Source organism: Squalius cephalus (genome assembly GCF_949319135.1).
Source record: "Squalius cephalus genome assembly, chromosome: 4".
Classification (NCBI taxonomy): domain Eukaryota; kingdom Metazoa; phylum Chordata; class Actinopteri; order Cypriniformes; family Leuciscidae; genus Squalius; species Squalius cephalus.
In genome coordinates this window covers 55,360,619-55,384,332 of record NC_137125.1, presented here as the reverse complement: position 1 = coordinate 55,384,332, position 23,714 = coordinate 55,360,619, and the positions used below count along the sequence as shown (strand labels likewise).

At 42.7% G+C, this 23,714-nt stretch overlaps 1 protein-coding gene across 1 annotated transcript in view; it reads right to left on the bottom strand.

Annotated features, from left to right (window-relative positions):
- lrig3 (leucine-rich repeats and immunoglobulin-like domains 3) overlaps positions 1-21,496 on the bottom strand; it is a 34,641-nt gene extending 13,145 nt beyond the window's left edge. Inside the window, exons 1-5 of the mRNA XM_079868745.1 lie at positions 21,080-21,496; positions 10,381-10,452; positions 10,212-10,286; positions 1,026-1,160; positions 288-431 (exon numbers count right to left, since the gene is read on the bottom strand). Coding sequence (XP_079724871.1) covers positions 288-431; positions 1,026-1,160; positions 10,212-10,286; positions 10,381-10,452; positions 21,080-21,282 — 629 coding nt within the window. The 5' untranslated portion in view covers positions 21,283-21,496. The remainder of the gene's footprint in view (positions 1-287; positions 432-1,025; positions 1,161-10,211; positions 10,287-10,380; positions 10,453-21,079) is intronic.
- Positions 21,497-23,714: the final 2,218 nt, after the last annotated feature.

The following is a 23,714-nucleotide window of genomic DNA, read 5'->3' as shown; positions in this document are numbered from 1 at the left end:
TGTGGCGGGGCATATTTGGCGTGTGTGTGTGTGTGTGTGTGTGTGTGTGTGTGTGCGTGTGTGTGTGAGACTCTGGTGTTCAGATGGAGCATTTACTACGATCAGCCGCTGCACTGACAAACTTTGCATAAAATTATCGCAGACTTTGCCAAATCGCGTGCAGTTTCATTGCGATTAATCGTGCAGCTCTAGAGTGGACCGATGGAACGAGACGTGAGCGAGTGTGTGTGTGTGTGTGTGTGTGTGTGTGTGTGTGTGTGTGTGTGTGTGTGTGTGAGTTCACCTACAGGGTCTGCAGGTGCGGGAGCAGGAAGATCTTGGGCGGGATGGAGCTCAGCCGGTTCTTGTTGAGTTTTAACACCAGCAGTGAGTTGGACAGGTTACTGAAGCAGCCGTGCTCCAGCGTGGAGATACGGTTGTTATTCATCAACCTGCAAACACACGATTCAAACAGATTCATGACATGCTGACATGGCAATTCACCGAAGCCGTAGTTAATGATAGCTTTAGCTATAGATAATAAACTACTCCTGTTCTCAGTCTTTTTGGAATCAGCTATATAAGAACTTAAACTAGTCTGAAAGAGCTTAAACTAGTCTGAAAAGTGCCTAAACTAGTTTGAAAAGTGCTTAAACTAGACTAAAAAGTGCCTAAACTAGACTGAAAAGTGCCTAAACTAGTTTGAAAAGAGCTTAAACTAGACTGAAAAGTGCTTAAACTAGTCTGAAAAGTGTCTAAACTAGTCTAAAAGTGCTTAAACGAGCCAAAAATAGCTTAAACTATTCTAAAAAAAGCTCAAACTAGACTCAAACCTGAAAGCTAAAACTGCTTAAACTAGTCTAAAAGAACATAAATTACCTTAAACTAGTCTAAAAAAGCTTGATCTAGTATTAAAAGTGTTTAAACGAGGCTAAAAGAGCTTAAACTAGTCTAAAAGCTGAGGGTTAGCATTCAGACAGTGTTGGAGCGTGAGACTCGTCAGGTTTCTGGAAAGTGGGTCAGCTCAGAGCAGCAGGAGGACTCACAGGTTTTTCAGAGGAAGTGGAGGAAAAGCCCCGGCCCGAACCTCCATAATATTGTTGTTGCTAAGGTCCAGCGTCTCCAGCGCGACCAGCGAACCGAGCCGATCCGACGAGATCCTCGAGATCTTGTTGTTTGCTCTGAAAACAGAAAGAAAGGCGTTTCAGAAAGCAGATTTCAGTGTTTCTTAAATGATGTCTGATGTCAGAACGCCACACAACAGCTCACAACTGCCCTTGGGTTTAGAAGAGCGTTATTTGGTTTATAATGTAATTACTAACAAGGTATTTAAACATAAACACAAAAAAACCCTGGCAATTACACGGATGATGAAGCCCATTCCCTCAGTGAAAGATTGTGATCTGATGATGGTTTGGGTCGATCATGACACTGAAGAATGCCTTCTTAAAACCTGACAAAGGGAAAAATGTTAAGGCATCAGTAACACAGCTATATAAGAACTTAAACTAGTCTGAAAAGAGCTTGAACTAGTTTTAAAAAGCTTAAACTAGTCTAAAAAGAGCTTAAACAAGACTTAAAAAAGCTTAAACTAGTCTTAAAAGTGCTTAAATTAGTCTGAAAAGAACATAAACAAGCCTAAAAGAGCTTAAACGACTTAAAAAAGCTTAAACTAGTCTTAAAAGTACTTAAATTAGTCTGAAAAGAACATAAACAAGCCTAAAAGAGCTTAAACGACTTAAAAAAGCTTAAACTAGTCTAAAAAAAGCTTAAACTAGTCTGAAAAGTGCTTAAGCTAGTCTATAAGAACATAAATGAGCCTAAAAGAGCTTGAACTAATCTGAAAAAGCTAAAACTAGTCTTAAGTGCTTAAACTAGTCTACAAGAACATAAATGAGCTTTAACTAATCTGAAAAAAGCTTAAACAAGTCTGAAAAGTGCTTAAACTAATCTGAAAAGTGCTTAAACAAGCCTAAAAGAGCTTAAACGACTTAAAGCTTAAACTAGTCTGAAAAAAGCTAAAACTAGTCTTAAAAGTGCTTAAACTAGTCTATAAGAACATAAATGAGCCTAAAAAAGCTTAACTTGTCTGAAAAGTGCCTAAACTAGTCTATAAGAACACAACAGCTCACAACTGCCCTTGGGTTTAGAAGAGTGTTATTTGGTTTATGAGGTAATTACTAAACAAGGTATTTAAACACAAAACCCCTGTCAATTACGCGGATGATGAAGCCCATTGGCTCAGTGAGAGCGCAGTAATCTCCCGAGCCCAACGCCTCCTAAATTGCAGTGCAGGAGCTGCTTGTGTGAGCAACACGAGCGGCACAGAGACGCCTTTGTGTGAAAACATTCCCTGGATCGCAGGTCTAAACCTCCAGATCTGCGTTCATGCAGGTGAAGCTGAGCGTAATGCAACATCTCATCACATGACGCGTGATCCTAGAGACCTGTGCAGATAAACACACTAAAAACACCACAGACACACTACCAGTCAAAAGCTTGGGATCGGTGAGATTTTGTTTTGCTGTTCTGCTCACCGACGCTGCATTTATTTGATTAAACAAAAGAAAAACAGTGAAATATTATTATAATGTAAATCATCTGTTCTCTATGTGAATATACAGTAAAGTGTAATTTATTCCTGTGATCAAAGCTGAATGTTCAGCATCATTACTCCAGTCTTCAGTGTCACATGATCCTTCAGAAATCACTCTAATATGATGCTCAAGAAACATTTATGATTATTATCAGTGTTGAAAACAGTTGTGTACTTCTTATATTTATTTGAAATAGAATCTTTGGTAACATTATAAATGTCTTTACTGTACCTTTTGATCAATTTAAAAGTATTGATTTATATTGAAAAATAAAAAATAAAATCTGACTGACCCCAAACTGTTGAACGGTAGCGTTTAATGTTACAAAAGCTTTTTATTTCAGATAAATACTATTCTTTTTAACTTTCTATTCATCAAAGAATCCTGAAGTAAAAGTGTTAAACAGTTTTCAACACTGATAATAATCATAAATGTTTCTTGATCATCAGATCCTCATATTAGAGTGATTTCTGGAGGATCATGTGACACTGAAGACTGGAGTAATGATGCTGAACATTCAGCTTTGATCACATATTTCACAATATTACTGTTTTTTATTGTTTTTAATCAAATAAACGCAGCCTTGGTGAGCAGAAGAGACTTCTTTTAAAAACATTAAAACATTGCATTGAATTACAAATAATTTTCTCAGTTTCTCATCTTCAGCTCAAGCCAGAAATCTAAACCTCTAAGATTCCTTGTTCTTGTTTAAGAAAAGCCCACAGTGAAAACACAAGGCACACAGAGGCATGATGGGAAATCTGGGCTTTTGTGAGGTGAAGGGGGAACGAGTCGAAGGTGTTGAGAGAGCGAGAGAGATAAAGACACGGGACGTGCCGGAGCAGATCCCTCTCCAGAGACGAACGTGTGAATCAAGCATCCGATGGAAAACAAGGAACGCCACCGATGGAAGTTTGTTACGTTAGTGGAAAAATAAGCTTGTTTGCATTAAGATTCTCAATCCTAGTTCCTGTTTATTACCTCGCTGTAATTCCTCATGACAGAATAGCCATAAAATAACCAGACATCTCTCTTTAACATCTGCTGAGAGTGAGTGTGTGTGTGTGTGTGTGTGTGTGTGTGTGTGTGTGCGTGTGTGTGTGTGTGTGTGTGTCATCTCCCCCTCCTCCTCAGCGTTCACACAAACAAGTGGCTCATTGTGTCTCTCTGCCGCACAACTCAAATTTGTTCAAGCAATTTTCAGCAAATAAGGTTGTTACACGCCGTTTGTTTAATCAGCGCCAGAGTCTGGACGGGATATTTTTAGAGCCGCGAGCTGAACGCCAAACCCTCGTCACAAACATATTCCTGACATATATGGAGAACTTTTCCAAACAAAGTCGATTGAGAAAGCAACACTGCGAATGTTTGGCACGTCAGCACATTATGAGGGTTATTAGACGCTTGCTGAATTTCACAATACAGACACTTTCCACACTCTGTGTGTGTGTGTGTGTGTGTGTGTGTGTGTGTGTGTGTGTGTGTGTGTGTGTGTGTTTCTGGCAGATGAGACTGAAGGGAAAAAAGTCAAGTTGGCTCTGAGATGAGCAGAGAAGAGCTCAGACACACACACACACACACACACACACACAAGGTCTGAAACACATTAACCAACTCAATTTCAACATATTTTCCTCATGTTGTAAAGATCCCGCTGCTTTACATTAATGAGCGAGCGAACCGTCCTCAAACTGAGCTGAGCGGATCGAACAAATCTTTTAACATCATCATAGTTGATATTTCCATAGTTGACTCAGTTCCCGATGAGTATTTGTCAGATAATCTAAAAAAGTCTAAAAAAGAGCTTGAACCAAACAAAAACAGCTAAAGCTAGACTAAAAGAGCTTAAATTAGTGTAATTTTTTTTTAACTAGACTTCAAAATAGTCTAAAAAGCTTCAACTTAGGGCTGGGCGATATGGCTGAAAACTGTATCACGATATAAGTGTTTCATATCGGTCGATATCGATAATTATTGAATTTTTTTATAACATATTTAAAATAAGGACCAGTCCAGGAGACAAATATATTACATTTAAAGATTTTTTTATTTTAAACTTAACCTACCTCTGATTATAATCCCATCAGTTATAAAGGCAGAAATGTCAACACAACCATGGAAAACTCAGAAGTCTAAAATCACAATGAACACTTAACAATTATCTCTTAACATTAAGGTGCAAAATTAAAGAATACGTAAGAAATGCTTTATAAAGGGGTGGGCGATATGGCAAAAATATAATATTACGATTTCTTTCAGGAAAATCACGATTCACGATTTTATCACAATTCTTTTTTATGTTGGTTTTACTATTTTGTGACTGAGCATTACAGCCAAACTAATGTCCATATTTTAAAAACAAAGCCTTAGGTAACAAAATATATAATAAAAAAGAATGGCAGACAGGGGCGAGGATAAAAAATTTTCTCATTATTTTCTTTGTTATTAAATATTAAGATCAAAGATACACATTACACATACACAACTTAATATACAAATTAAATAAACAGTGCTTTATGTTTTCAGCTACAGTAGGTGTGTTTAACAGTAGCATTGCAGAAAGTAATTAAATGAACAAATATGAAAATAAAACAAAACAGACTTCACTGTATAAATTATAGATTGATACTTATTAAAGCTATTAATAAAGTTATTAGTCAAGAGCAGTGAGTGATTTTCTCTTTACATTTTGTTGTTTTATTAACATTAAAGGGATAGTTCTCCTAAAAATTCTAATTTTTATAATTTACTCTCTCACGTTGTTTTAAACTCGAATAAGTTTCTTTCTTCTGTTGAAAATAAAAGTTATTTGGAAGAATGACCAGCAGTTGATGTACCCCAGTGACTTCCATAGTATATTTTTCTCCTGTGGAAGTCAATGGGGACCAGCTACTGTTTGGATACCCACATTCTTCAAAATATTAATATTAGAAAATATTAGAAGGCAATTAATACAGGTTTGGAACAACATTAGAGTGCGTAAATAATGAGATTTTTTATTTTTGGGTGAACTATCCCTTTAAGGACAAGCGGCAGCGTGTTTACTATACTGTCTCTTTAAGAGCTGCGCGCGACGCGTCTATTATACACGCATTTGACAAGCAGATTTTCTCTAAATTTTCTCAAGTTTGCTTTCACTTTAGACATATCCGACTAGTTTATGTAAACCTTGTGTGTATATAACAGTATTAGCACAATAAGACTCGAAAGATAACTTAGTCCAGTATTCAGGCGCTGGTAGACAGGCTTTCAGTGCATGTGAGCTTCACATGTATGCGCTGAGAGACGCACACGTTAGAACAGCGCACCAGCATATGATGTCTATGCGCACCAGTACGCGAATAACAGAGAAACTGACGACGGTCTTGCATAATCTGCAGACGACATTGGTCAGACTACGGTCAGACTTGAAGTCAGGCGAGCTGACTTTTCCTGTTTTATCTAGGTACTAGAGAGTGAGTGCCTTTGTTCATGCAATCAAACTTGCTTTGCTGGTTTCTTCCGACGAAAAAATAAATAAATTATCGAACGTTTTATCGAACGCATTTTTTATTGATATTGATTACGTGTCTATCGCGATACATATCGTTATCGTTTTATCGCCCAGCCCTACTTCAACTACACTAAAACAGCTTAATCTAGTCTAAAAGAACTTAAAGTACATTAAGGCCCGGTTTCACAGACAGGGTTTAGATTAAGCCAGGATTAGGCCTTAGTTCAATTAGGGCATTTAAGTCTTTTTTATAAACTTGCCTTTGAAAAAAACATTACTGGTGTGCATCTTGAGACAAAGCAATGGCATTGACATATTTTAAGATATATCAGTGCGAGTTGCTTTCGGTTGAAACTACTCAAACATGCATTTTAGTCTGAGACTAAGCTTAAACCTTGTCTGTGAAACCGGGGGTAAAAGAGCTTAAATTAGTCTAAGAAACTATACTTAGAAAGGGTTCAATTAGTCTAAGAAAGCTGAAATTATACTTAGAAAAGCTTATAATATACATTAAAATTGCTTAAACTTCAACTAAAAAAAGCTTCACCTACACTAAAACAGCTTAATCTAGTCTAAAAGTAACTATATTCAGTTGAGAAATTCAATGGTTTGTATTTTAAATAACCATATGATCATGACTATTGTTAGATAATTCAGACCATTAAATACTTTACAAACATAAGATTTATATTTAGATGTATGCATTTAGCAGATGCTTTAATCCAAACAGAAATATGCGTCTCATTTTCACTTTTTGTTTGGAAGTTGATGAATATAAACCAAAAGATCTGATTATTCACAGCAAATGAATCAGTCTTACGTCACATGACACACTTGAGCTGAAAACAGCAGAACTACTGGCCGATTAAAGCGGCACGATTTTGGAAAAATGTTAATGAATTTCCTGTAAAATGTTTTAATTAATCTGAACTAATAAGTGAATGATTCAATGACTCACTTGTTTCATTACTGGATGAATCCGTGTTTTTGAAAAGAATCTCTTGAATGAATGATTCAATGACAAACACATTTTTTAACAGTCACGTGTCGCCACCTACTGGTGTAACGATGTAATTGATACAATCGTTATTTAAAGCATCAAGTTTCTTTCAGACTTCGCGTTATTTTGATTTCTATCGTAGACTTATATTTCAACTATATATTTCATAAAAGTACTTGCATAATAATCTGAATAGTTGTGACAGAAATGACAATAATGTGTGGTTGAAAAGACCATTTATGTGATCTGAATGTCCGCTGTCATCGTACTCGTCAAAGGTTTAATAGACACAGGCGAATCGTTGATCACATGATCGGCATCTTTTAACGATATATCGTGGAGCTCTAATTTGATTGGACGAGTGACACTGAAGTCACTGTAAAATGTGATAAACACTAGGGCTGTGCGACAAAGTTTGTGTTTACATAACATGTATGTGTGTACTGTGTATAATTATAATGTATATATACACACACATGTATATATTTGAGATATATTTGCATACTGTATTCATTCAAGAGATTCTAAAACTGAGAAACAGCATCTTTACTTGGTTGTGACGCGTTCTCAAGTGTGAATAGAGCCGCAGTAACAGATCGAGCGCAGTAACAGATCGAGCGCAGTAAAGCAGCGACTGCAGAGCGCACGGGTCTGGAAGAGCTCTTACTCAAACACGCTCTCAGACTGAGCGTCTCCCGAGCTTGACCCTTCAGCCCAGAGCAAACACACGGCACCGGCTCCACAGCTGGGAGTCATTCGCTCGCCAACGCCACAATTAATCCAACGATTTCACAGGAATTTATGGCCTTGAACAGTTTAAGTGCCGTATGAAGCCAATGCTCGTGAGGAATTAGCTGGAAAACTCGACCGTCGGACTGAAGGACTCAGCTTTTTTGATTCAATTCGAAATGCATGTTTCAACAGCCTAGCAACCGCTCATCTATCTCGATCTTCAGACGAAGTTGTGTCAAGCCAACATGAGATCTGTCCAGCGTCATTAAACGTGCCACTAGACTAAACACCAGCTGAGGGAGGGGAACAGAGTCGGATGTTTCTGGACGGTGTTGTATTTAACACTCAGATGAAGCTCCACACCGGCGCCGTCACACACAAGAGACCGACTAAACCCTGCCAAGCTGTGTTCTGCGTCCAAGAGGAAATACCACACACACACACACACACACTCGCTCAGAAATTCACTCCAGACGCTCTTCACCAGGGAAATTAATGTCTCATTATTTGGCCATTTTGTGTGTCACGTTTTCAAGAAGATGAAATGTGCTGGAGAACCATAAATAATCTCTAATATGACAATGAGGAATATTTCAAAAAATTAATTAAAAACACTCAAAACCACCTCATGCAAATCCAACCAATGACGTTTTTTAAACCCAAACTCGCACCTGCAGAACAAACCGAACTCAAAGATGACGTTCCTAAAGGACCACCTTGTATGAACACACACACACACACACACACACACACACACACATCAGCTGATGTCAGTGTAAAATATGAAGAGGTTTTAATTTTATTTAAATTTCAAACTCACTCATTGGGCAGTCAAACAGACAGTCCCGCCCCCAAACTCACTCATTGGGCAGTCAAACTGATAGTAACGCCCCCAAACTCACTCATTGGGCAGTCAAACAGACAGTCCCGCCCCAAAACTCACTCATTGGGCAGTCAAACTGATAGTCCCGCCCCCAAACTCACTCATTGGTCAGTCAAACAGACAGTCCCACCCCCAAACTCACTCAATGGGCAGTCAAACTGATAGTCCCGCCCCCAAACTCACTCATTGGTCAGTCAAACAGACAGTCCCGTCCCCAAACTCACTCATTGCGCAGTCAAACTGATAGTCCCGCCCCCAAACTCACTCATTGGGCAGTCAAACTGATAGTAACGCCCCCAAACTCACTCATTGGGCAGTCAAACAGACAGTCCCGCCCCAAAAATCACTCATTGGTCAGTCAAACTGATAGTCCCGCCCCCAAACTCACTCATTGGTCAGTCAAACAGACAGTCCCACCCCCAAACTCACTCACTGGGCAGTCAAACTGATAGTCCCGCCCCCAAACTCACTCATTGGTCAGTCAAACAGACAGTCCCGTCCCCAAACTCACTCATTGGGCAGTCAAACTGATAGTCCCGCCCCCAAACTCACTCATTGGTCAGTCAAACAGACAGTCCCACCCCCAAACTCACTCATTGTGCAGTCAAACTGATAGTCCCGCCCCCAAACTCACTCATTGGTCAGTCAAACAGACAGTCCCACCCCCAAACTCACTCATTGGGCAGTCAAACTGATAGTAACGCCCCCAAACTCACTCATTGGGCAGTCAAACTGATAGTAACGCCCCCAAACTCACTCATTGGGCAGTCAAACAGACAGTCCCGCCCCAAAACTCACTCATTGGGCAGTCAAACTGATAGTCCCGCCCCCAAACTCACTCATTGGTCAGTCAAACAGACAGTCCCACCCCCAAACTCACTCATTGGGCAGTCAAACTGATAGTCCCGCCCCCAAACTCACTCATTGGTCAGTCAAACAGACAGTCCCGTCCCCAAACTCACTCATTGGGCAGTCAAACTGATAGTCCCGCCCCCAAACTCACTCATTGGGCAGTCAAACTGATAGTAACGCCCCCAAACTCACTCATTGGGCAGTCAAACAGACAGTCCCGCCCCAAAAATCACTAATTGGTCAGTCAAACTGATAGTCCCGCCCCCAAACTCACTCATTGGTCAGTCAAACAGACAGTCCCACCCCCAAACTCACTCACTGGGCAGTCAAACTGATAGTCCCGCCCCCAAACTCACTCATTGGTCAGTCAAACAGACAGTCCCGTCCCCAAACTCACTCATTGGGCAGTCAAACTGATAGTCCCGCCCCCAAACTCACTCATTGGTCAGTCAAACAGACAGTCCCACCCCCAAACTCACTCATTGTGCAGTCAAACTGATAGTCCCGCCCCCAAACTCACTCATTGGTCAGTCAAACAGACAGTCCCACCCCCAAACTCACTCATTGGGCAGTCAAACAGATAGCCCCGCCCCCAAACTCACTCATTGGACGAGGTGTAAGCTGTCATATTGTGTCTAAACAGGAGTAAATCTGATGATAACGCCTCACACTCACAGAATCAGACAGCTGAGGTTTCCAGCATCTGGGCCCAAATCCGGGATCGACTCGAAGTCGTTGTTATTCAGTTTTCTGTGAACAGAGAACCAAATGGTTACACAAGTAGATTTCATACGTTCAAGGAGAAAAAATACCCCAAAACACACACAAACACACACACACTCACATTTCGCTGAGATGCGGCAGGCTGGAGAACAGCGCTTCGGGAAACGTGCGTAACTTGTTATGGCTCAGATCCCTGCAAAGAAGAAGACAGCCGTCAAAGAGTTTCTGAAGAGAACGAACATAAACTCAACAAAACACTCGTGCAGTATGACATCATCACGCCAATTCAACACCGTCAGCATTAATGATCCAACCATTCAAACCTACATCACACACAAATGCTCCTGTTAAAGGTTCTTCATGGAAACACTGATGCCAAAAAGAAAAGACCATTTATAATATTATTTAACTACACACACCATCATAAGCATCCAATCAGGATACAGCAAAACATTTGTTGGAGTGATTCAAACCACTGAGATGACTCATTAGAATCAAACCACTGAGATGACTCATTAGAATCAAACCACTGAGATGACTCATTATTAGAATCAAACCACTGAGATGACTCATTATTAGAATCAAACCACTGAGATGACTCATTAGAATCAAACCACTGAGATGACTCGTAAGAATCGTTTATTTGAGTACAGACAGTCAAAGGTAATGGTTTGCCACACAGTGTGTGTTGGTGTTGATGTAGTGTGAATCTCCGAGCTGAAGCTCCTCCATCTGGACTCCATCAGCTCAAATGAGGAGAGTAACGACTGATCATCTATTGGGAACGCAGGGAAAGTGAGCGCCACCTCAGCTTCTGGATCTGGACAGATGTTTTCCAGGTGGAGCTTCAATACAACAACTTCATGAGCCTTGGTTTCTTACTCTGGTGCTTTTAATCGTCGATTTAACTGTAAAACTCTTCCTTTAAACCTAAACACAGATTAATTACTCCACTTACAATATACAGTCGAACCCAAATATATTCAGACACCTTCAACATTTCTCACATTATCAGTTTATTCGCTATAGTTTTTAACTACACAATTAGATAATAGCAGTTTAGCTCAACCAATCACCAAGCAATGCTTCATTGTGTTCAGTCTGTGTGTAAAAAGAGCATTAGCAATTAAAGAAAACACACTTCAGCAAAACATGATCAGCTCAAAGTGTCCCAATCAGTTTCGGTCCTAAATGTCACTGGTAGAAATTTGTCAGAAATATGGAAAATTCAGATTTCATAATTCAGAAATATGAAGAATATTTGGGTATAATATGTCACAGTTTACATGATTTTGCTCTCCTCACTCACATAAATGAACTATAGTGTCCTGATCACACTAGAGAAAAAAATATTATAATTATAACTATTTTTACGTACATTATGCGCTCAATTGAGGCGGATCCATTTTTATCCCATAAAACTAAAGTACGACAGAAACACATTTACTGAATAAACCCTCAGCGGAGGCTGTGATTGGATAACTGGAGTAACCAGCGGACCAATGGCGTCGCAGCGTCTCTCATGTTGGTTTGGTGTTTCTGAGACGCCGGAGTCGAAGTGTGTGATCAGAATGATCTTGTAATTCCCTCCAGAAGCGTCTCACACACACGAGTGTGTTCCCGAACACGACAGCGCTCACTGTGTTTCGTCTGACGCTCGACACACTCGTTTATGATGGAGGGAAGAGAGTCCGACTGCAGAAACGTAGAGTTTATTCCTGATATTCTGCAGCAGTTTCTCAGGAAGAGATGATGATGTTCTCTTCAACACGAGACGAAACACTGCTAATGTTTTATGCCTTATTCCAACTTTGTGCACCAGTTTAATGTGGATGGAAACGGCTCGTGTTTAATTCCATCACACAGATTTTCCTCTAGAGGTTCACAGGTTCTGCTTTAAATCAGATCAGCGTTATTTATAAAGCGGTTTACACTATAGTGCTCATCGATTCATCACATCCTACATAAAAGTTTGTGTTTACATGAAATATATAGGATATATATATATATGTGTGTGTGTGTACTGTGTAGAATTATTTTGTATATATGGATAAATACACACATGCATGTATATATTCAAGAAAAATGTGTTATTTATATTAATATATAATATAAATTTTATGTTTATATATATATATACACACACACACACATATATATATTTAGTATATACATGCAAATATTTCTTAAATATATACATGCATGTGTGTATTTATTGATATATACAAAATAATTATACACAGTACACACACACACACACATATATTATGTAAACACAAACTTTTATGTAGGATGCGCTGAATCGTTTCACAGTAATAAACCGCTTAATAACAGAATCACTGAGAGGAATTCTGCTGTAAAAGACAATAGAGTCGTTATTCAGACTAATTCAGTTCAGTAACGGTTTCAAAACTATGGGTTAGTGGTGATAATTATACAATTATCATATTCATGTTCCACGTTATTCCCATAGTGCTATTTACCAACATGCCATCAACCTAAATTAACAATAACTTCCAACATCAAACACATAAACACCACACATTAAAGATGAAAACACACAGCACTGCTGATAATGCTGACGTTTCATATTTATAACGATTTTGTTAATTTTCCAGTATGAGTGTGCCGGTGTTAAACAGCAGCTGGCGACTCTAACGCTCCACGGCTCTGAAGAAACCCTGGATCTTTCCAGATGTAAATCATGAAAAGCTTTTTTTCCTTCTATTTTTCCATTCTGGCAGCGAGAGTTATTCACAGCCAACGACTTCAGCCTCTCTCTCTCTCTACCACACACACACACACACACACACACACACACACACACACACACACACACACACATCGGCTCTTAATGGCTTCCATCTCTGGTTGGGTTTAGCTGCTAATTCAGCAGAAATAATGGGCCTGGGGAAAACAAAAGCTCACAGTTTAATGCCTGAACATGTGCGGTGTGTGTGAGCATCAGCTCCTGAAACTCGACAACATCCACTCGCTCTTTCATCCCTCGCTTTACGAACGACGAGACATACGGCGATCATAACTCTCATACGCCGATCATAACTCTCATACGCCGATCATAACTCTCACACCGAGACACACGCCGATCATAACTCTCACGCCGAGACACACGCCGATCATAACTCTCACACCGAGACACACGCCGATCATAACTCTCACGCCGAGACACACGCCGATCATAACTCTCACGCCGAGACACACGCCGATCATAACTCTCACACCGAGACACACGCCGATCATAACTCTCACGCCGAGACACACGCCGATCATAACTCTCACGCCGAGACACACGCCGATCATAACTCTCACACCGAGACACACGCCGATCATAACTCTCACGCCGAGACACACGCCGATCATAACTCTCACTCGGAGACACACGCCGATCATAACTCTCACACCGAGACACACGCCGATCATAACTCTCACGCCGAGACACACGCCGATCATAACTCTCACGCCGAGACACATGCCGATCATAACTCTCACGCCGAGACACACGCCGATCATAACTCTCGCACCGAGACACACGCCGATCATAACTCTCACACCGAGACACACGCCGATCATAACTCTCACACCGAGACACACGCCGATCATAACTCTCACACCGAGACACACGCCGATCATAACTCTCACGCCGAGACACACGCCGATCATAACTCTCACGCCGAGACACACGCCGATCATAACTCTCACGCCGAGACACACGCCGATCATAACTCTCGCACCGAGACACACGCCGATCATAACTCTCACGCCGAGACACACGCCGATCATAACTCTCGCACCGAGACACACGCCGATCATAACTCTCGCACCGAGACACACGCCGATCATAACTCTCGCACCGAGACACACGCCGATCATAACTCTCACGCCGAGACACACGCCGATCATAACTCTCACGCCGAGACACACGCCGATCATAACTCTCACACCGAGACACACGCCGATCATAACTCTCACGCCGAGACACACGCCGATCATAACTCTCACGCCGAGACACACGCCGATCATAACTCTCACGCCGAGACACACGCCGATCATAACTCTCACGCCGAGACACACGCCGATCATAACTCTCGCGCCGAGACACACGCCGATCATAACTCTCACGCCGAGACACACGCCGATCATAACTCTCGCACTGAGACACACGCCGATCATAACTCTCGCACCGAGACACACGCCGATCATAACTCTCACACCGAGACACACGCCGATCATAACTCTCACACCGAGACACACGCCGATCATAACTCTCGCACCGAGACACACGCCGATCATAACTCTCGCACCGAGACACACGCCGATCATAACTCTCGCACCGAGACACACGCCGATCATAACTCTCACGCCGAGACACACGCCGATCATAACTCTCACGCCGAGACACACGCCGATCATAACTCTCACACCGAGACACACGCCGATCATAACTCTCACGCCGAGACACACGCCGATCATAACTCTCACGCCGAGACACACGCCGATCATAACTCTCACGCCGAGACACACGCCGATCATAACTCTCACGCCGAGACACACGCCGATCATAACTCTCGCGCCGAGACACACGCCGATCATAACTCTCACGCCGAGACACACGCCGATCATAACTCTCGCACTGAGACACACGCCGATCATAACTCTCGCACCGAGACACACGCCGATCATAACTCTCACGCCGAGACACACGCCGATCATAACTCTCACGCCGAGACACACGCCGATCATAACTCTCACGCCGAGACACACGCCGATCATAACTCTCGCGCCGAGACACACGCCGATCATAACTCTCACGCCGAGACACACGCCGATCATAACTCTCGCACTGAGACACACGCCGATCATAACTCTCGCACCGAGACACACGCCGATCATAACTCTCACGCCGAGACACACGCCGATCATAACTCTCACGCCGAGACACACGCCGATCATAACTCTCGCACCGAGACACACGCCGATCATAACTCTCACACCGAGACACACGCCGATCATAACTCTCGCACCGAGACACACGCCGATCATAACTCTCACGCCGAGACACACGCCGATCATAACTCTCACGCCGAGACACACGCCGATCATAACTCTCACGCCGAGACACACGCCGATCATAACTCTCACGCCGAGACACACGCCGATCATAACTCTCGCGCCGAGACACACGCCGATCATAACTCTCACGCCGAGACACACGCCGATCATAACTCTCACGCCGAGACACACGCCGATCATAACTCTCGCACCGAGACACACGCCGATCATAACTCTCACACCGAGACACACGCCGATCATAACTCTCACACCGAGACACGCCGATCATAACTCTCACACCGAGACACACGCCGATCATAACTCTCACACCGAGACACGCCGATCATAACTCTCACACCGAGACACACGCCGATCATAACTCTCACACCGAGACACACGCCGAGACACACGCCGATCATAACTCTCACGCCGAGACACACGCCGATCATAACTCTCGCACCGAGACACACGCCGATCATAACTCTCACACCGAGACACACGCCGATCATAACTCTCGCACCGAGACACACGCCGATCATAACTCTCACACCGAGACACACGCCGAGACACACGCCGATCATAACTCTCGCACCGAGACACACGCCGATCATAACTCTCACACCGAGACACACGCCGATCATAACTCTCGCACCGAGACACACGCCGATCATAACTCTCACGCCGAGACACACGCCGATCATAACTCTCACACCGAGACACACGCCGATCATAACTCTCACACCGAGACACACGCCGATCATAACTCTCGCACCGAGACACACGCCGATCATAACTCTCACACCGAGACACACGCCGATCATAACTCTCGCACCGAGACACACGCCGATCATAACTCTCACGCCGAGACACACGCCGATCATAACTCTCACACCGAGACACACGCCGATCATAACTCTCACACCGAGACACACGCCGATCATAACTCTCCCACCGAGACACACGCCGATCATAACTCTCACGCCGAGACACACGCCGATCATAACTCTCACACCGAGACACACGCCGATCATAACTCTCACACCGAGACACACGCCGATCATAACTCTCGCACCGAGACACACGCCGATCATAACTCTCACACCGAGACACACGCCGATCATAACTCTCCCACCGAGACACACGCCGATCATAACTCTCACACCGAGACACACGCCGATCATAACTCTCACGCCGAGACACACGCCGATCATAACTCTCGCGCCGAGACACACGCCGATCATAACTCTCACGCCGAGACACACGCCGATCATAACTCTCGCGCCGAGACACGCCGATCATAACTCATAACTCTCACGCCGAGACACACGCCGATCATAACTCTCACGCCGAGACACACGCCGATCATAACTCTCGCACCGAGACACACGCCGATCATAACTCTCACACCGAGACACACGCCGATCATAACTCTCGCACCGAGACACACGCCGATCATAACTCTCACGCCGAGACACACGCCGATCATAACTCTCACGCCGAGACACACGCCGATCATAACTCTCACGCCGAGACACACGCCGATCATAACTCTCACGCCGAGACACACGCCGATCATAACTCTCGCGCCGAGACACACGCCGATCATAACTCTCACGCCGAGACACACGCCGATCATAACTCTCACGCCGAGACACACGCCGATCATAACTCTCGCACCGAGACACACGCCGATCATAACTCTCACACCGAGACACACGCCGATCATAACTCTCACACCGAGACACACGCCGATCATAACTCTCGCACCGAGACACACGCCGATCATAACTCTCGCACCGAGACACACGCCGATCATAACTCTCACACCGAGACACACGCCGATCATAACTCTCACACCGAGACACACGCCGATCATAACTCACGCCGAGACACACGCCGATCATAACTCTCACGCCGAGACACACGCCGATCATAACTCTCACACCGAGACACACGCCGATCATAACTCTCACGCCGAGACACACGCCGATCATAACTCTCACACCGAGACACACGCCGATCATAACTCTCACACCGAGACACACGCCGATCATAACTCACGCCGAGACACACGCCGATCATAACTCTCACGCCGAGACACACGCCGATCATAACTCTCACACCGAGACACACGCCGATCATAACTCTCACACCGAGACACACGCCGATCATAACTCTCACGCCGAGACACACGCCGATCATAACTCTCACGCCGAGACACACGCCGATCATAACTCTCACGCCGAGACACACGCCGATCATAACTCTCACACCGAGACACACGCCGATCATAACTCTCACACCGAGACACACACCGATCATATCTCTCACGCCGAGACACACGCCGATCATAACTCTCACTCGGAGACACACGCCGATCATAACTCTCACGCCGAGACACACGCCGATCATAACTCTCACACCGAGACACACGCCGATCATAACTCTCACGCCAAGACACACGCCGATCATAACTCTCACACCGAGACACACGCCGATCATAACTCTCACGCCGAGACACACGCCGATCATAACTCTCACGCCGAGACACACGCCGATCATAACTCTCACACCGAGACACACGCCGATCATAACTCTCACGCCGAGACACACGCCGATCATAACTCTCGCACCGAGACACACGCCGATCATAACTCTCACACCGAGACACACGCCGATCATAACTCTCACACCGAGACACACGCCGATCATAACTCTCGCACCGAGACACACGCCGATCATAACTCTCACACCGAGACACACGCCGATCATAACTCTCACGCCGAGACACACGCCGATCATAACTCTCACGCCGAGACACACGCCGATCATAACTCTCACACCGAGACACACGCCGATCATAACTCTCACACCGAGACACACGCCGATCATAACTCTCACGCCGAGACACACGCCGATCATAACTCACACCGAGACACACGCCGATCATAACTCTCACACCGAGACACACGCCGATCATAACTCTCACGCCGAGACACACGCCGATCATAACTCTCGCACCGAGACACACGCCGATCATAACTCTCGCACCGAGACACACGCCGATCATAACTCTCACACCGAGACACACGCCGATCATAACTCTCACGCCGAGACACACGCCGATCATAACTCTCACGCCGAGACACACGCCGATCATAACTCTCACGCCGAGACACACGCCGATCATAACTCTCACGCCGAGACACATGCCGATCATAACTCTCACACTCAAACTGGCCTCAGTGAAAAAGTTCAGTAATAAACACTAATTATAATATTTAATCTAAATTAGGGCTGTTAAACGATTAATCACGATTAATCACAACAAAAAAAAAGTTTGTGTTTACATAGTATATGTGTGTGTACTGTGTATAATTATTTTGTATATATAAATACACACACATACTATATATTTAAGAAATATTTGCATACTGTATATATATTTACTTCATATATAAATATTTTATATATAAATAACACATTTTTCTTAAATATATACATGCATGTGTGTGTATTTACACTCACCTAAAGGATTATTAGGAACACCATACTAATACTGTGTTTGACCCCCTTTCGCCTTCAGAACTGCCTTAATTCTACGTGGCATTGATACAACAAGGTGCTGAAAGCATTCTTTAGAAATGTTGGCCCATATTGATAGGAAAGCATCTTGCAGTTGATGGAGATTTGTGGGATGCACATCCAGGGCACGAAGCTCCCGTTCCACCACATCCCAAAGATGCTCTATTGGGTTGAGATCTGGTGACTGTGGGGGCCATTTTAGTACAGTGAACTCATTGTCATGTTCAAGAAACCAATTTGAAATGATTCGAGCTTTGTGACATGGTGCATTATCCTGCTGGAAGTCGCCATCAGAGGATGGGTACATGGTGGTCATAAAGGGATGGACATGGTCAGAAACAATGCTCAGGTAGGCCGTGGCATTTAAACGATGCCTAATTGGCACTAAGGGGCCTAAAGTGTGCCAAGAAAACATCCCCCACACCATTACACCACCACCACCAGCCTGCACAGTGGTAACAAGGCATGATGGATCCATGTTCTCATTCTGTTTACGCCAAATTCTGACTCTACCATCTGAATGTCTCAACAGAAATCGAGACTCATCAGACCAGGCAACATTTTTCCAGTCTTCAACTGTCCAATTTTGGTGAGCTCGTGCAAATTGTAGCCTCTTTTTCCTATTTGTAGTGGAGATGAGTGGTACCCGGTGGGGTCTTCTGCTGTTGTAGCCCATCCGCCTCAAGGTTGTGCGTGTTGTGGCTTCACAAATGCTTTGCTGCATACCTCGGTTGTAACGAGTGGTTATTTCAGTCAAAGTTGCTCTTCTATCAGCTTGAATCAGTCGGCCCATTCTCCTCTGACCTCTAGCATCAACAAGGCATTTTCGCCCACAGGACTGCCGCATACTGGATGTTTTTCCCTTTTCACACCATTCTTTGTAAACCCTAGAAATGGTTGTGTGTGAAAATCCCAGTAACTGAGCAGATTGTGAAATACTCAGACCGGCCCGTCTGGCACCAACAACCATGCCACGCTCAAAATTGCTTAAATCACCTTTCTTTCCCATTCTGACATTCAGTTTGGAGTTCAGGAGATTGTCTTGACCAGGACCACACCCCTAAATGCATTGAAGCAACTGCCATGTGATTGGTTGATTAGATAATTGCATTAATGAGAAATTGAACAGGTGTTCCTAATAATCCTTTAGGTGAGTGTATATATGCAATATAAATATACATGGTATACACACATATATTATGTAAACAAACTTTTATTTTGGATGCGATTAATCGCGTCACAGCCCTAAAATAAATCATATATCAGCTATAATTTCATAATCTGACATCACTGTTTCCTGGTCTGTAATGTCAGGATAGCTGAACCTCAAACATCAACAGTAAACTAATGATGAGTAGAACAAGAATAGAGATGTGTCAAAATTTTCCAGGTAATATTGCACACATTACATTTATACAACTGTATAAATGGGTCTTTATAAATATATATAGGAAAGTAAATCATCATATTTAAGGGTCCATGACATCAACAAGTCCTGACTTTGAGAAATGAGTGAAAGCCCTTTAATTACAATGTGTTTGTTCTTCATGAATAAAATAACACAAGCAACTAAACATCAGCTGGTAAAGCTTTCAGAGCTCTGGAGGATTCAGATACAACACTGTTAGTCCATTAATCATGTTATTATTATGATGATGTTGATGAAAATATGATTTTATTTCTCTTTCTTTAAGAATCTGTCTGAACTTTTAGATAGATCAAGAGAAAATACTTGGGTAATATTGAGGTTTTTGTTAAATTCTTTGGGCCTTTAAACTGCACACACACACACATACCAGACACAAAGATATACACACACAGGCACTTTCTCTCACACACACACACTCTCTCTCTCACGCATACATACATAACGTTACACACACTCTCTCTCTCTCTCTCTCTCTCTCTCTCTCTCACACACACACGAGGAAAATCGATCAAACTAACTCAACTATCACTGTCACTGTTTAGACGGAGAAAAGTTTGTTTATCCTAGTTTCAGCTTTGTTTGTTTAAGTTGTTTTTCACTTCAGTGATCTATAAGCTGTCCGCACACTGTTGTCGTTCTCCACCTTGAGTGTTTTTCCCATATTTAAACGAATGTGGATGTTTTGACCGTGTTCCAGAGAGAGAGACACAAAGGATCTGAGGTAAAACACACTCACAGGCTCCTGATCCGCGCGGGCAGCCGCTCCGAGATCCTGCCGTGTTTCAGCGCACTGCAGTCGGCGAGGGATCCCACACACGAGCACACGGATGGGCACGGGACTGGGTCCAGGTCCGGTTCCGAGTCTCCGTGAAGCGCTTTAAATCCCGTGAGGTGAAACACAAGCAGCGCGAAGCTCACAGCGCGAGCGGGCTGCGGCATTTTCACCCACAACAACAAAACTGACAAAAAGTCCACAAAATCGATCCTTAAAAGTTTAAATTCCGCACGAATATGAAAGAGAACAAAGATCTTAGCAGGTCCGCGTCAACTGAACTCTCTTTTCGCGTTTACTATCATGAATAAAAGTGCAGAAATCAGCGCCTCACCAACCGCTCCATCTCTGAGGAACTTTTTTCCACCGCGCGCTGGAATCAGAGCAGCATTCCGCGGCGCGCGCTCCCGCGGGCCGAACAGCGAGAGGGGTTCTGGGTAATGTAGTACAGACGCTTATCAAAACATTTTGCGAGAGTATGGAAAAGCATTGACACATTTTTTTCTTTCTTTCACCATGTCTCTTTAGGGGCTCCGTTTCATTTAGCGTTTTTATTTCATAATCAGTTTTTCAGACGGAATTTCGACGTTTATGTCACAGTTTTGAGTTTTCGTGCTTAGTATGTCAATTTCGACTTTTCATCTCATAATTATAACTCATAATTTCACTTTTTACATCATAAAAAGTACATTTGACTCAGTATGTCATCATTTATGATTTCAGCAGCTTGCATGAAATCACTTGAACTTATAAAACTGATTAACGAGAAAGAAAAAGACATGATTTTGGCCCTTAAAACATGAGTAAAACATGTGTGACCGAGCTTTATTTCCCAAACCCATCAGAAAAGTATGTTTTCACTAAACCCTTTACAGGAACAATCTTCCATAGTTCACGTTTGTGATCCTGAGTTCATTATCCAGGAATCATGACACGTTTCCCCGAGCATTATGAATTATAAGTAGGTTAGTGGTTGGATTGAATATTTGATTGTCCTACATAATCAGAGGGACAAACAGACAGAAATCAATTCTTATTAAGCAAACGGCATTTGCTTTCATTTCTAATCATGATTATGGCCTCAAGCAAATGATCGTCCGGTTCGGCTCGATCTATTATTAAATACAACAACTTATTAAGCATTGATTTAAAAAAGAAATGTAAAGGCGTATCTTATCTTGCCTGCAAGCAATTTATACTTAAAATCATATTAAATAAATATATTATTTATATTTATTATATTAAATGAATTATTTATAATGGTTGTGTTGTTGTTATTTATTTATTTGAAATAGGCAAATGTCCTTTTATTTATTTGTCATTTTTATTCTTAATAATAACAACCTGTGACTTCACTAATAAACATGTTACTTTCACACTATTAATAAAGCCATAGATCGTGATGTCTGTGTGTTTATCAGTGATGGGAAAGATACTTTTAAAAATAATGCGTTACAATATTGCGTTACTCCATAAAAAAGCAACTTTTTATGGAAATTAAAATGTTACTTATTAACTTATTAAGAAAAACTCAGATATTTTGTTGTAAATGTAAAAGTAATGCATTACTTTACTAGTGAGAACTCTGATTAGGTAACTCGTGTTACTTGTAACGTGTTACGCCCAACACTAGTGTTTATTGATGGCATACATTTACTGATGTAAATATGAATGTAATATCTTCAGTGTAAAAGATCAGTCTCTGAGTCTCGGGTCTGTGGACAGATGCCAGTCATTATACTCAGAATAGCAGAAACCCTGCCTTCCCAGCATGCACTGCTCCGGTGGCTCGTCTCCGCCAGCAAAAACATGGCCGTGTGTTTGACAGCTGACGGTGTTTACGAGTGGAAGAAGGGCCGATTCTGTGCAGAGACACACACACTCACTCCTGCAGGTATATCTGCGGTCTGTGGAGGAGCAGGGCATTCTGGGTATTCTGGAACTGCACTTACTGCTGTTTGTTCAGGCAAGAATCCCTAACACGAGTCATTAACCCTATGAAGCTCCGGTATCATATTCATATCTGATGATCACATGATCAGTCCTCCTGTGAGTTTAGACTCTTATATCCAGTCAAACGTCCTTCAGCTCGAGCTTTGCTGTCAAGTCTGTCCTGATTTTATCAAGTTAACGTGAGAATAACTTTGATATTGTTAGTAATATTTCAGCTGGACTGAAGAGGGTTTACTTGATTATCATCATCATTTATTATAAAAATCATGAGTATCAAATATGATCATCAGGCTTTTGAGGAAGGTTTATTTCTTCATCTCTCAAACATCATTGTATTATATGTTTGGAAACTTGAAAAAGCATTTAAATATCATCTAGTCCAGCTTAAGTTCAGTGATGGTTAATTTTTGTTGTAAAAAAAATATTTATTTAGTTCATTATAGAGAACACATGAACACATGAATCACATGATCACATGAACACAGAGAACACATGAACACAGAGAACACATGAACACAGAGAACACATGATCACATGATCACATGAACACAGAGAACACATGATCACATGAACACATGATCACATGAACACAGAGAACACATGAACACATGAAACACATGAACACATGAAACACATGAACACATGA